Source organism: Syngnathus leptorhynchus, chromosome 12 (assembly GCF_054491065.1).
Source record: "Syngnathus leptorhynchus isolate UIUO chromosome 12, UIUO_Slep, whole genome shotgun sequence".
Taxonomy (NCBI): domain Eukaryota; kingdom Metazoa; phylum Chordata; class Actinopteri; order Syngnathiformes; family Syngnathidae; genus Syngnathus; species Syngnathus leptorhynchus.
In genome coordinates, this window is record NC_141206.1 from 5,629,718 (window position 1) to 5,644,507 (window position 14,790).

At 42.6% G+C, this 14,790-nt stretch overlaps 1 protein-coding gene across 3 annotated transcripts in view; it reads right to left on the bottom strand.

Annotated features, from left to right (window-relative positions):
• Positions 1-14,790, bottom strand: part of hcn1 (hyperpolarization activated cyclic nucleotide-gated potassium channel 1) — a 54,859-nt gene extending 40,069 nt beyond the window's left edge. Inside the window, exons 1-3 of one of the 3 annotated variants that reach the window (XM_085926945.1) lie at positions 14,698-14,790; positions 13,936-14,106; positions 5,343-5,423 (exon numbers count right to left, since the gene is read on the bottom strand). Coding sequence is in view for 1 of the 3 variants with exons in the window: in XM_085926946.1 (XP_085783072.1) it covers positions 2,035-2,393 (359 nt within the window). In the remaining 2 variants the exon portion in view is untranslated. Of the gene's footprint in view, positions 1-2,034; positions 2,394-5,342; positions 5,424-13,935; positions 14,107-14,569 lie in introns of those variants that run through there. The other 2 variants (XM_085926944.1, XM_085926946.1) reach the window with 2 other exon arrangements.

Below are 14,790 nucleotides of genomic sequence, written 5' to 3' on the forward strand. Positions count from 1 at the left end.
CAGTATGGCAAAACACAAATGGCTTTGGGTTTCCAACGAAAACATTTCCGTTATGCTAAAAACCACAAAGACAATTGGCCAAGTTGCACGCTTTGCCCATCTTCTAGCGGCATGGGTCAATCTCCTTACATAATGGTTTGTAAAGACCACTAAGCTTATTGACTGCTAATCCTTGACCACCACCAACGCTGTGCGTACACCGCACGTACGTCTCGGCTTGTCAAGATCGTCAGAGATCTTTGATAAACCTGCTTGCGTCGTATTCATGGTCAACGACAATTTACAGCCACAAAAATACCGACTGGAGGGTGGCAAACCTCCACCGAGGTTGAATAACGAATGCTAGCGAGCCGTGTTGTTTACGTTGACCCCTATGGACAATTTAGAGTCTACCAGTTCAACTCCGAGCTGAAGCACTCCTGCGGGCTTGCTCGCTCTGACTTCAGGACCAAGGACAGATCCCCGAGACAGGAGCAGGCTCCTTAGCATAGCAGAGCTCCAGGGATGACGGTCACCATTGAGCTGAGTCAAGCCGCACGGGTGACAGCACGCAGGACGGGGGCCCGGATGAGTGAGACACGTTAATTGGTGAAGTGGACCGTGAGACGGCCGCCGAGGTGCACCTGATTTCACTGGTGGAGTTAGACGAGGCGGTCGGAGCTTCAGTCAGCCCACAACACCAACACATACTACAACATAAGAGCAAGATCAATATATCTATATATCTACATATATGGAAGTGGGAAAAATTAAAACTAAAATGACAACTATGTAAATATTCAGGTAATCATTTAGAGTATTGTTTAAGCTTGTTCAAGTACTGTGATTTTAGTCTCACAATAGCAATCATATTATGTCTGTCAAGACTGATTACCTTTAGTTTTTAATCAAACTAAGACAGTTGACATGTGCTGTTACTTTGGTAAACAATGACCATGCAATGAGCAAACCAAGAAATGTATCACGTTCAAAAACATTTTGTCATATTTCATGACAAAAAACAAAAATATTTATTGTTGTTTTTGTCATTGTCATGAAAATTGTATCCAACCAATCAATGGAATAATTGATTTGAAAAATATTGGATCATGACAACCCTAATATACACATATAATTTATCTGTCTTAATATGGCTAGAAAAAACCTATTTTGAATAATAATAATTATTATTATTATTCTGATACCATGCGAATAAGATCTTAATTTTACAAGAAAAAAGTTATCGTACATAAATTCGTTTTTTTTTTTTATTTTATTTCGTTTTTGGACAAAAACATTTTGTGAGAAAAAGAAAAATACGGGCAAAACATTTCTTAACACTTTTTTAAAACAAAAGAAAAAAAGTCATCAATAACTCACAATAAAGGCATGCTTGTGACCGGAAGATTATTTCTGGGTGATACTCACGTGTGACTTTTCTTACGGCGGGGCGGACATGTGGATTTTCCCCCCTTCAGGTGTTTGCCCCCTTGCTACCCCACCTTTGCACACCCGTGGTGGATCAAGAGTGTGCTGGACCCAAGAGAAGCGGGGTACACCCTGGACTGGTCGCCAGTCAATCGCAGGTGCCAGCCACTAGCCTATCTTGCTGAGGATGTACTGTTTATGTATTCTGGCCCTCACCCCACTGGTTGTCCACCCTCAAAATGACATCACACCTGACTGCTAAAACTAAAAGAGACGCCACCCCACCCCCCCTCCCCCCCAAATCTCCTTGGTCCGTCGTCTTCCCGCCTGCCTTGCAGCAGAGCAATGTTTACAAGCCACGATGCTGGTGATGGTGCATCGGCAGGTAGAGAGAGTGGTGCCTACACGAGCTGCAATATGTGGCAGCACAAACACGACAGGCGCGCGCACCGCGAGCGCTTGAGCGTGTTTGTGTTGCGTCCAAGGACGTTTGTGCGATGCAGCAAAATGCCGCAATGAGACGCGCGCTTGAGTGCAAGGTGTGCACGAAAGCTCTCAGACCCACGGGTGACCGGAGCCGGGAGGGAGGAGGGAGGAGGGGAGAGGGGGTGCGTTCAGGTGTTTTACCTAAAATCGCTATACGGGTGAATGATCCAGTAGCCGGCCGTCTGCACCCGCTCCTGCTCCTTCTCCACCGCTTTCTGGCTGCCGAACATCCGCAGGGAGAACTTATTGACTCCGGGCTGCATCATAGCCCCAAATTGCCTCTGCATGAACCCGTGTTGCCTGGACGCCGCTTCCAGGTCGTCGAAGCCCACCATGGCCTCGTCGCGCTCCCCCTTAAAGCCCACCGAGTTGCCGTGCTCCTTGGTGTTCTGGCCGCCCGCGCTGTTGTTCTTCTGGATGGAGTCCTGCCGCTGGAAGGCGTTATTCCCGTCCGCCTTCTCCTCCTTGGCGCCGGAGAACGAGTTGGCTTTGTCCTCCATGGCTGCGTGCGCTTAAAGGAGGGGGGCCGGGGAGTTGGAAGGGAGCTCGAGCCGGAGAGGTGCCGCTCAGCTCTCCTGGTGTCCTTCACAGTGCTTCGGCGCCGCTGCTGCTCCTCCTGCCGCAAACACCGGAGCCCGAGTGGCCGAGAGCCCTCCCCTGCTCGCTGGATCAGCTTGCTTGGGTTACCGCCATCTACCGACGGGCCCCGGCCCCGAAATGTCCGCGCGTGCAACACACGCGCGCGCGCGCGCGCACACACGACGCTCGTTTCACTGCGGTTTCAACCTGCACAAGCTCCTGCCTGCACCTTATTTACATAATCATGATGGACAAGAGCCCCCCCACTCCCACCTCTCCAATTCACACATGACGCGTGCACCCATCAGCCATCTCTTAATACGCCCAGGGTAAAAAAAAAAAAAAAAATGTTGGATTTACATTTTAAAGCATGGAGATTGGTTGGATACGCATTCAAATCGTGTTTTACCAACACCAATGTTGCATCAAATAAAGTCAGGCATGTCGGTTTGAACAGGATTTTAACGCGTGATGAGACCAATGTCCACACTTTTTATGTAAAGCCAGCAATTTTTTTTTTCAATGATGTGTTGTGCAGCTTGTGCAATATTGAGTTTGCACTGGTGCACAACAGCGCTGCATCATAATGACTGCTAATATTTCAGTCTAAAATCGAGAGATTCTCTCGTATATTCAAATATGTTTTTTGCCATGAAAGGTTTGCATTAAAATATTCTAAAATACAAGAGTATGTAAATTAATAATAAGAAAAAAAAATCATCACCCCTTCCAAAAAATATATTACAAAAATTTGCTTCAGGTTTTTTTTTCAGGGGCATCACAGGCAGTTATGATTTGCTTCAGAGGGTCTTTATGATTGTGAACTCAAACAAATATTTGATGGCCTGTTACATATCACAACAAATTGATAATGATCTAGTTTTGGAATCACCGGCAATTTACATGGGGTCACTGAACACTCATATAATAACACACCACCTCTGACGATCAAAAAGAATGTTTCGTAGAAGCTAATGTTTCAGGCTAAGGGATAATGCTGCGACTGTCACTCACATCTTTATGAGATAAACTGGTTTGACGATGGGGGAATGTGGAGGGATTTGGCGGTAATAGCGTGCACTGGTAATAAATCAGGAGAATCAATTGCACAAGTCTCACCACACACACGCACACGGAAACACACACACACACACACACACACACACACACCGCCTCCATTTGGACAGGCCCCATACACACGTATTACTAATGTCCTTAATTAGAGGCTCTAATGACAGCGTTGGCCGACAACTCTGTCTTGATTTAACGCATGTAAGTAGTCCTTCATTACAGGACTACATCAAGTTTTGTCCCCATAGGTAGTCATGTTTTGTCAAAAAGCAATTTCCTCCCGTTTGTTGTTTCTTTAAATCACTGATGCTCTTTCACTTACAATTTAGCATGCTATGCTAGATGTTTTCTTTCGCCTCCTCGGAGGCTGTGATCGATGAAGCTATTTTATTTTTTTTTAGAATAAAGCGGTAATAGTCCTTTCATAATAGTAAGCATAAGTAACATCTGATTCAGCGCAGCTGGCTGTCTTGATGACCCGGCAGGATATTAGCTTGGATGTTTTGCATGCTTACTGCTGGATTATTATGTAATGATCCAAATGTTACCCTAATTGAAACAGACATCCCTTCATTTATTTCCTCCTGGTTTTTTTTCCCCCCCTCTTTTCGTTTGGTTGGATTAGTTGGGATGCCAACTGTTCAACCCCTTCTTGTGTAATTTCACTTCTACAGTTCATGGTACCAGTGAAGGGGAAGGGCAAGGCAGGATGGGAGGGGGCAGACTAAAAGAGAAAGATTGCATAAGATTTATGGCTTAAAGTAATACTGATATTGAACAATGTGCAAATCCCCCGATGTACGTGTCAGAGGACAACAAAAATATATTTATACGGTTAAAGAATCTCTTGGATTCACGGAACGTAAGCCTGCATTGGTATAAGAATCGATGGTGATTTGCGTGGAATCGATGATTGATTAATCGTGAAGAAATGGGAACAAAGATGAAGTGAGTCTCCCACTTTTTATGTTTTGACGTAAATAACAAAATATGTATACTTCATGGACAACTTTACTCAAACGTACACTATAACTAAATATTTGAACGTTTAAAAACTAAGGAAAAGACGCAACGAGGTCTGAGAGTGACAATTGCAACTGAGAGCAAACGTGGCCTCCCACGGCGCACAATGTTCCGTCCGCTACCGTCTGATTGGCCAGTCTAAAATTGCATTGTGTCTCTAAGATTACATCCCAGTCATCTCTGCTTACGCTCAATAGCTCATCTTGACATGAAGCATTTCATAGGCCTGCACTGGCAGCTATTACTTATGCCACAAATAGCATCCGACGCCAACAGAACGGCAGCATTGCGTTACAGCCCCGTAGCCCCTCCCCCTTCCATTATTTTTTTCTATTTTATTGTATTTTTTGCAAGTCATTGGATGTAAAGTCAGTTTAGAGGGGCCTTAAATCAATGCATAAATAAAACTATTTTTCTTGACGCACATGACATCTAATTCTCCTGTCGTCTTTGGACTTCCGCCCATGCTGGACTGGCTATTTTAATTAAAGTGTGATCGTAGCTGGGAGGAGAGTAGCGTTTTAATAGGATTGCAGGTTTGGTCCATCTCCAGGCCGAGGCCATGAGGCTATCACGGAGTGCAGGGGGATGAGGTTGGACGGCCACCAACCCGGACAAGAAGGTTGGCACCATCAAGAATTGTCGGAATAATATTTCATTATGATTTCTGTGTTATTATAGATTTGTGATTGCTGTGGAAAGTGTGTTGTGAATGGTGAGCAGGAGCGGAGGAGGCGAGGCTTGTTGCCTCTTTAAGTTACAATTCCAAGACTTACTGCGTTACTTTGTGACCAGAAGTCTTTGTCCAACTCGAGATCGTTTGTCTTCAGGAAAGACGACAGCAAACTGCCACCAGACTGTAGAAATAAGAAACATGAGATGCAAGTTATTGATCACCACAGCAAATTCTACCACAATCTGGTACATGTATGGTTTGCGCATTCATCAAAAGTAGTTAGCATTTAATCAAAAACACACCATGTGGTAACCGCGGTTATTTTTATACTTGCTGATAAATTAATAAATATCTCGCTCCGGCAAAGCACTATTGCTGTCCAAACAAAAATAATACGACAAATGTTGGCCTAAGTGCACGGCTGATCCAATCTGTCAGGCTAATAGCACCATCAAACAATTGAAGCGGGTGCAAAAACTCTCATCCACTCTTCACGGAAACGTCTCAGGTTGCTCGGCGAGATGCTGTTGGATCCAAAAGTGGCCGCGGCGGTATGGCATTAGCCTCAAGGGTGAGGTGGTCAAGTGGGCTCCACGTGTGCTGCAAATTCATTCGAGTGGGCACTGCTAATGCAATAAGCACTGACTGTACGTGTGTGTATGTGGGGAGAGACCTTCTCACATTCTTACCTCTACTTCAAGCTATCCAGTCGCTAAGGGTACTCTAACGACTTTAACCTAAGCCACAACCTAACCTAACGCTGCACAAATACATTAAACCATAAACAGCCCAGTTAAGAACTGAGGAGAAAGTCAAGACTGAAGCGATGTGAGGTCAGGTCAGAACCTGCACTTTCTGGAGTTGACAAAGTCCAAGACCTCAAGGGGTTAAGAGCTTCATGATGGATGGATGGATGGATGGATGGATGGATGGATGGATGGATGGATGGATGGATGGATGGATGGATGGATGGATGGATGGATGGATGGATGGATGGATGGATGGATGGATGGATGGATGGATGGATGGATGGATGGATGGATTGTTATGATAGTCGACATTGCTAAAGTTCAGATGCTAACGTGTATGAAACCAAACCAAAAAGAAAGCTTTGCGTTTCTCCTCGGGTGACCTTACGAAGTGCATCACGGAAGCGCAATTTGTTAACCTGACCTACATAAAAGTCCTTCGATGCAGCTGCGTGCTGACGACAAAGCCGCCAAGATTATATTTTAAGCAGGGAGCCCGTGATTTATCTAGCGCTACATGGTTAACGGGAGCATTAATCATGCCGTGAACTATGCCTCCCGTCTAATCTACAAACAACGCAGGTTGCTATGTTGAAGCCGCCGCATATTTAAATAGGCTGTGTTGTCTTTTTTTTATTTTTTTTATTGTTATTAGGTTGTGTACAGAAAAGAAGGCGCCATCTCTTTCGGCAAAGGGATGCGCCTCTATCTTTAATCTCGTCTTTAAATTCTCGCAATGTTAAAGGTGGTGTTTGTTGGGATGTTGATGTTGGGGCAACTATAAACAGGCTTTGTTACTTTTTCAGGTGGCGAGATCTGTCGAGATGATGAATTGTTATTTCCAGGGTGGCTTTAGATATGCTTTATTTTCATTTCGATTTTTTTCAATTGCCAACAAGATCAGATGGGATGCACCGTGACCCCACTCTTGCGCACGTGAAATCTACCAGGTTGCCTAAGAACTCGAATGCCATTGGCTTGGTCTGTAGTCAAATCTTTACCTGCAGTGCCTCGTGTCGCGGCGCTAGGCAACTAGAATTACATGTAAAGTATCAGGTGTGCCGGGCGCGGTTTGTAAACACATCCCATCTGCGGACGAAACTCGAGTGCTCCCACCTGTATTTGAGCCCATCGGAATGGCAAATGATACAGCGCAATGTCAGGTGTGGACGCATGCGGACACACTTGACAACAACTTTTATACCGCTATAAAACTTCACTCTCAATGTTAGTGAATGTCGACTTTGTGAGCGCTCAGCTGTGCTTGAAGTGCGTTTGCAGGGTAATGTTTGCAAAAAAATAAAATAAAAAATTGCATAATAAGATTAAAACAGGGGAAAAAGGAGGGGTGGAAGTAGCTATATTTAAAGCGTTTGCCCAGCCAGCTGTTCGTCGCGTGTTGCTCCGGCTACTTTTATGATTACGAGGGAGGATGGCGTTAGATAATCTATCATAGGATGTGTCATTTGCCCCGTTGTGAGGGCATGGGCCGAGGCGTCAAGATGACAGGAGGTGGAAAATAAATGAGGGCTTCAGATGAGATCTTTTGTATGCATATTGTACAGTCGTCGTATTTCTCAGCTAATGTTGTTAAAGTCTCAAGCGACACTCTGTGGAGTCTAGACTTTGAAGAGTCTCGACCAAAGGTCAAAGTGTTTAAGACAAACATTTTCAAAACTCAAGTGAGATAAAAAAAATAAAAATAAAAAAAAGTCGGTTAGCCTGTCCTGATGTCCTTCATTCCAACAACATTTAAGCTTATCAATCATGATCTAGCTCATTGCCAGTGTGACAGGAACACAGTCACGTGTCCCGCACAGCTGCTACTGTTGTTGTTGTGCAGTGAGGAGAACATGACTCGGGACTTTTCATGACTTTGTGCCAACATCCAGCTACAATACAAAAAATAAAAATAATAATACCGGGAAAAGACCAGTGCATCATTCCTCAACACTTGATCTCTTTAAAGGTGAAAAGTTGAAGTCGTTCATCAAGCTACCGAATGCTCTCACTGTGAGAAACTCATTTTCTTGAAAGCCTCCCCTCAGCCAGAACATCAGTCAGTGACAGTTTGCTGTCAGACACTTCTCTGGATTCATTGATAGATTTACATCAATGACATTAGACCGGGCAGCTTTTTTTCCACGTGTGGCGCACGTGACCGCCTGACGTAAGCGTACGGGCGATTCCTCCCCATCCGGCATAGCGCAGCACCCTGCTGTAGCGATGTAAAAGTGGGTCTCCAACACAACACGGTTCTAATCAGTGAGCTTGGGCCCGCCTTTGCGCGCTAAAGCTAGACAGATTAATTATCAAAATGGCAATTGCTCCACACAGCTGAAACAATTCGAGAGAAACGTCCAGAATCTGTCTGCCGTAAACACAGACAGAGAACATTTGATGCCTAGCTTGTTTCGTCTTCTTTTCATTCCAGCACCATGCTTTCAATTATATTGACTTTTTTCCCCCCAAAGATAAATATGAATATTTGTTTACTGCAAACATACAAGATCGGTACAATGTTTTGTACACTAATTTTTGTGTTGTCCATTTCTCTTGCTCACGAGTCTATATTAGCAGGTAGAAGGTGTTTAAATGTTTTTGTATTATCTGAAAAATGAGTTAAATGATAAACTTTCTGCTGCCCTTTTTAATTTATTCGGGGAGAAGCGCTGTGGTTGGAACATAGCACACAAATGAGCCCACCAAAACTAAGGACGGGAATGCACCAAAATAGATTTGGTACTAGTCAGCCTCAAAACATAAGCAGGATTTGACGTCAGGTTACCACGTCAAGCAAACAGAGTCACGTCATACCGTTGCTGCGTCAATGTTTGTTTCTTTTACGGGAAAGCTAAGTGAGTCATTTGCGCTGGAATCATTAGCGCAGTATCAAATTGGGGCACCTTGACACTGTTAGCTTTTGTTTTATTCATAGGGATGAGCTCAATGGACTAAGACATGGATTTAAAGCTTTCTACCATGTATCTTTTGGTCCTACATGGAACGATTACGCTTATTTAGAGAGTTTGACCACTTTGGGTAACTACGGACCACAACATTAGATGCAGCATTGATGGCGGACAGCAAACTCGATGCCATAACCGATTGAACACAACGGACTCAATTTAGACTCAAGGCCAATATGATCCCTTTCTGGATGAGTAGACGAGACTATAAATATATTATCGACATATTTGAAAGCTTTGAGACATGTTTCGGAAATATGAATAGACATACAGCATCAACATAATTTTTGAGCGAGCAAGTATGCCAACGACAAAGTGCTTTTGTTTTGGCGTGTTTGTCTTATAAATCCTGCATTCTGGTGCAACAATAATGGACTGGAATGGAAAGAAATTAGATCTGATGTAGTCATCAGGGCAGGATGTATGCCAAGTTCAACATCTTGTTTACTCTCCCTCACTGATCCAATTAATCGATATGTTGTTTGTCCTGGAGAGACTTCGTCTTTAGCATAAACAGAAAGGATTGACAGGCTAAAACCTTGACATTTAAAAAAAAAAAAAGCAGATGTATGGTCATTGTCAAGGATCTTGAATATTTACGATTGTAATAAAGTTCAACGTGACTCGATGACCTTGCAAATAATCAAGCTTTCCGACTTCTCCTTTGAGACTAACAAAAACAGAAAAGACCAGAGCGGTGTAACATGTATCAGGAGATAAAGACACGCTTAAGGCCTCCCACAATAGTGTTCTAAGCCAAAGACAATTATCGGAGACTGTTGTTTCAATAACCTGCTGTCAAGGTGCTGCCACGTCATTTTAAGGGAGAATACCTCATTATCAGTGAGCGCTCGCTGGCTGTTGTTTCGTCGCTAGTTGCCGATTCTAGTGGATACGCTATTGGAAAAGCAATGATGAAACTCATGGTGTTAGCTGAGCCAATCAGGCAACATTCCCTTGCATGACAATGATTAGCTCCTCACTTAGCCTGGAAGGTCACTTGAGATCTTAATGTGTTACCAAAGGCTTTAATCAAAGTGCTGTTTTGAGATACTTGACAATTTGACCATTTTTTATTTTATTTCACTTCTGCCAGAGAGCTGATGAGATCAGCAAAAATTCTCTAAAATACTAAGTATTCACTTGATTAGATATAACTGTTAGCAGAGTGACTGGCTGGCAACCTGTTCAAACCAGTTCTGCTCAAATGCCGCTGGGAAAGGATCCAGCTCATGTTTGACCCTAATGAGGATAAGCCGGAGAGAAAATTGATGGATGGATGGATGGATGGAATCAAGGGATGGCCTTTTATAGGTGATTGCAAAAATTTTTAGAAATAAAAATCATTAGCAGCCTTCAGTTAAGGCAGCTTTCACTCACTGTTAGAATTAGTGCTGTTAGTAGTAATCATGATTAAAAATATTTACACAGCACGCTACTTCATTTGTTAGGCTTTTAATGCAATTCTTCTTCCCTAAAGGAGAAAATGTGGACTAACAAATAACACTGGTCAACAAATTTGGGTTTTTTTAAAGCATAGATGCAAGTAAATCTGTTAAAAATAAATATTTTGAACCCATAGCTAATGCCAGTGGCCACATGTTGACTGATGGAGAAGAACCAGAAGATATTGCAGACAAGCTGTGAATCTCGCCCCATTCCAAAACATTCAGTAGCAAAATTCCGGTCACATCCTCAATTTCAATTTCACGCAAAACGTGTCCTGCGTGCAAATCCTGACTTGTTTCAAGCAAACAAACACTGGACCAGCTAAGATTGTTTGGTGGGTCCACCCGGGCTTAGGCCATGCCTGGAGTGTCTTTACGAAAGCTAGGAGGCAATTAGAGTGGTTTTCTGATGACCTCTAAGTTTGATCCATTTTTGTTACCAGACACCTTCAACTTCTTTGGCCCTTAGTCTTGGAGCTATCTGGCAGCATCCTGTGATGATGCCGCCGCATTGACTGTTGGATCACACTGTCATTTTCTCTCTATTTGAAATGTATCATCAAGCTTTGAGCGGAGTTTCTCTTCCAAGGTGAGGACGCGATGTGTGGTAATGGGTCGGAACCACAGGGGACTGCTACTATTTATTTATTTCATTTTAAGAAAATGTCAGCCTTGTAGGACTGCTGATGTTGCTCACTTTTAACCACCAGAAAGTGAACCGACATGAACGAAATGGAGAAGAGTTTCTGCTTCTGTATTTGATTGGACACTTGGCTTGCTAGCACCAAGAGTCCCCATTCTATATTTGCACAGTGACTGAGGTGCGTAGTCCGGCGACTCTACTACCCATCAAGGGATCAACGGAGACTCGGTAAATACATGACTAAAAATACTTGCCAATCCTTTGGGATTACTATGCTTAGCAAGTGGACACTGCGTATGGCACAAATCTGGAATTAGGCAGCGTAAGGCTGTCAACTGGGCTTCATCAACACCTGAATGACGGGTGAGGCCAAGGTGTGCTCAAATGAGTCAATTCACTTGACTCGTGCCAAATGGTGGCCTGAACTTATTTCTGGAATGGAAAAGGATGCCCACTCTCAAGGACATGATGGCAGCATGAAATGCTTGTTTGTTTCTACCTCAGCAGAATAAGATAACTCATTTATCAAAAAGCTCCGGTCAAAGATGTTACGTATCATTCATCTTAACGCATTCGACATGATGCATTAATAGGACTTTTTTTTTTTCCCTTCCACTTAATAAGAGTGAAGCCCATTAAACAACAACATGGACAGATGGCGTACACCAGATGTTTATGATTACCGGAAATGCGAAATGACAATTTCAACGTCATTAGCAAATAGAAAGCGTGGAGGGAGGGGGAAGAAATTCCTGTTCTTGGCTGTTAGTCAAAGTACACAGGAATGCCCTTCATGTTTTGATCCCATTGAGGGGCGGTGGGATTGCTGTTGATGTAATCACTGCTGCTTAAAAAAAGAGGGGGTGGTCTGGTCGTCCGAGGTCTCTTGTCCAGATGTTGTTGCATAAGAGCTGAATGAAACTGAAAGCGATGTTTAATATTGGCTTCCAAGCCCAGCGGATGTCCACTGCCAGCCGAGGAAGGTAAATCCTCATCCACCCCAAGCCAATGAGTTGTCCGTCCGGAAGTCAGATGATGTATATTGGCAAGCCCGCGACAAAGACGACCCCCCCCCCCGATAGAGTACACGTGTTGCATCATAAATCTGTCGTTTTATAAGTAGTTTATCTCCAATCATCTGCGAATCTGTCCTTCAAACGCTGTGCTTGAAAATGACCGGACTATGTTGAGACCCGAAGACACTCATATTACTTTAGCCTCTCTTACACATTGAGATCATGCAAAAACATATGATGAATCTGTATCAGCGTTTTCTTGTCAAACATTTTGGGTTGTTTTTCTGACCCCCTGAGATATCCTTGGCCCCATTGTGGAACAAAATCTGTATCAGCGTTTTCTGGAGAATTTTATGGTTTTGTCAAACATTTTTGGGTTGTTTTTCTGACCCCCTGAGATATCCTTGGCCCCATTGTGGAACAAAAAAAAAAAAAATCATTCAATTCAGCTATATTATTTGATGCCACTGCGTCACTGCAAAAAGGTAAGAAAATGGCAGCTCTTATAGGCAGTATAGAAAGAGGCTTTAGTTATATTTAACCAAGTGTTAAAAAACGGTGGCCAATGGATGATGACTGAATAAAATAGATTTTTATGACTAGCAGTGTCTGACTGACGACTGAAGGTCAGCTGAATGCGTCGTTAGACTGAATTATGATCATTTCAATGCAAGATATCTTTCATGACATTGTGAATGCTCAATGAACATCTCGTTTTATTACGTTGCCACCCATTCCCACGCGTTCGACCTTAATAAGGAAAAGTGCTACTGAAAAAGGATGATAGTATTATTTAAATCTCAGACTGCTTTGGGAATGTTTGGGAATGGGCATTTGACCAAACCGATATAGCCGAATCTTAATGGGGTTTGTGTCCTCTCTTGTATGTTAAGATAATTCTAATACATCTATTAATTCCAAAACAATCCACTTCATGGAGCCAATATGATGGCAGGAATATAATTTTTCTGCAGTGATTATTTTGTATGATGGCACTCATGGGAAATTAGCTTTGGGTAGCAATAATACATCTTAGGAGAGATCGAGACAGAAAGTACAAATTTAAAATGCCGGATATGAGTATGACAGATTCCCCTCGCCAGAAAATTTAGCAGACTGATTTCTAATCAAGAATCAATTCACTATAATTACTTTGATTAGTATTAACCAATCTATTAGAACATGATGCTGTTTAACTGAGCTGCTTTGTGTCATCTTGGCTTCATGTTTAACTGCTAATGAAAAAAAGTAAATTAATAATTCATTGTTAATTTCCTTAAATGATGGTTAGGGAAATTAATTATTGAAGTCTTCGAAAGCCTCCTGGTACTCCCAACATGGTAATAAAAACCGAAGGGTCTTCAAACTTAACAAGTTAAACAAGTGAACCTGATCCAAGTGCTCTATTGAATGCTTCTAGAAAGGTCCGGCCGGAGATCGCCTTCCTCCTTCAAACGCTGCCGTTGCATTATTTATCAAAGCAGTCTCACCGGCCGCCCCCCACAATGGCCGAGCACCTCGTAAATCCCACTTAAATCCCAAGACACACCTCAGCGCTTCGCTCTTAGGCCAATCGCTACTGACACGGCACGGCTAGGAAAGGTTACCAACTTGGAGGCTGCGGCGGAAGTACGGCACACACTTTTCTCAGGCTATGAGACTTGTTCAAGTTTCTTAAAGATATTTCTTTGTTGACTGAATTAGTCATTCAAAAATGTGAAGACAAAGCCGCCTTATATAGACTGCAAGTTTAAGATCCTCCCATAGATGTTCACATTTTGATCATGGGCCATAATCACATTTATTATTTCCTTCAGCTGTCAGTAACCAAGTGTCATAACAGTAGAAAACACAATTTTTGTACTCACTGCAATTGGCATCGCCGGAGACATCCACGTGACTTGGTTGGTTGATGGACATCATGTTAGCCAGTGACTCCGGCATTTCCTTTTATTGGATTTTTGGGGTCTCTCTGAAGTGGATTTTGTTAATCGTCTGTCAACACGCTGTTCCACTTGGCCCAGATTAATGCATCGTTTCTTGAAAAACAAATAGAATATTTGATCATTGCTTTGAGCAGTAGAATTTCATATATATATATATATATATACATATACATATATATATATATACATATACATATATATATATATATATATATATATATATATATATATATACATATACATATATACATACATACATACACACACACACATACATATACACACACACACACACACACACACACACACACACATACATATATATATATATACTTGTATGTCCACTGCCATATATAAATATATGTATTTCTCAATTTTAGCCTCTCGCCAAGTAGGACTTTTCGTGAATTATCTTTTCGTGCGCACTGGTACGCGCAACACGACCTACCCTCGAGAGTCGGTCTCGCGAGGGAAGTGAAGCGCGCATGTGGCAGAAAATGGACGTAAATAAACAAAGAGTAAATAATGTAAATTTAAGGCGACTTTGGATACTCACTCTAACGCCCGTACACTACTGAGTGCGGCGTTTCGAATACATTAATCAGGAAGCATTCAAAGGAACAACAAATCTACAGTAAAAAGACAGAAACAAAAGTTAGAGGCGGGAATGTCACAATTACTTACAGTAAATGTGGGAAATGAAAGAACAGCACAAATATGGCGAATAAAAAGCACATAATCAAATAAAATAAAAAACGGTACCGTAGCAATTAGCTT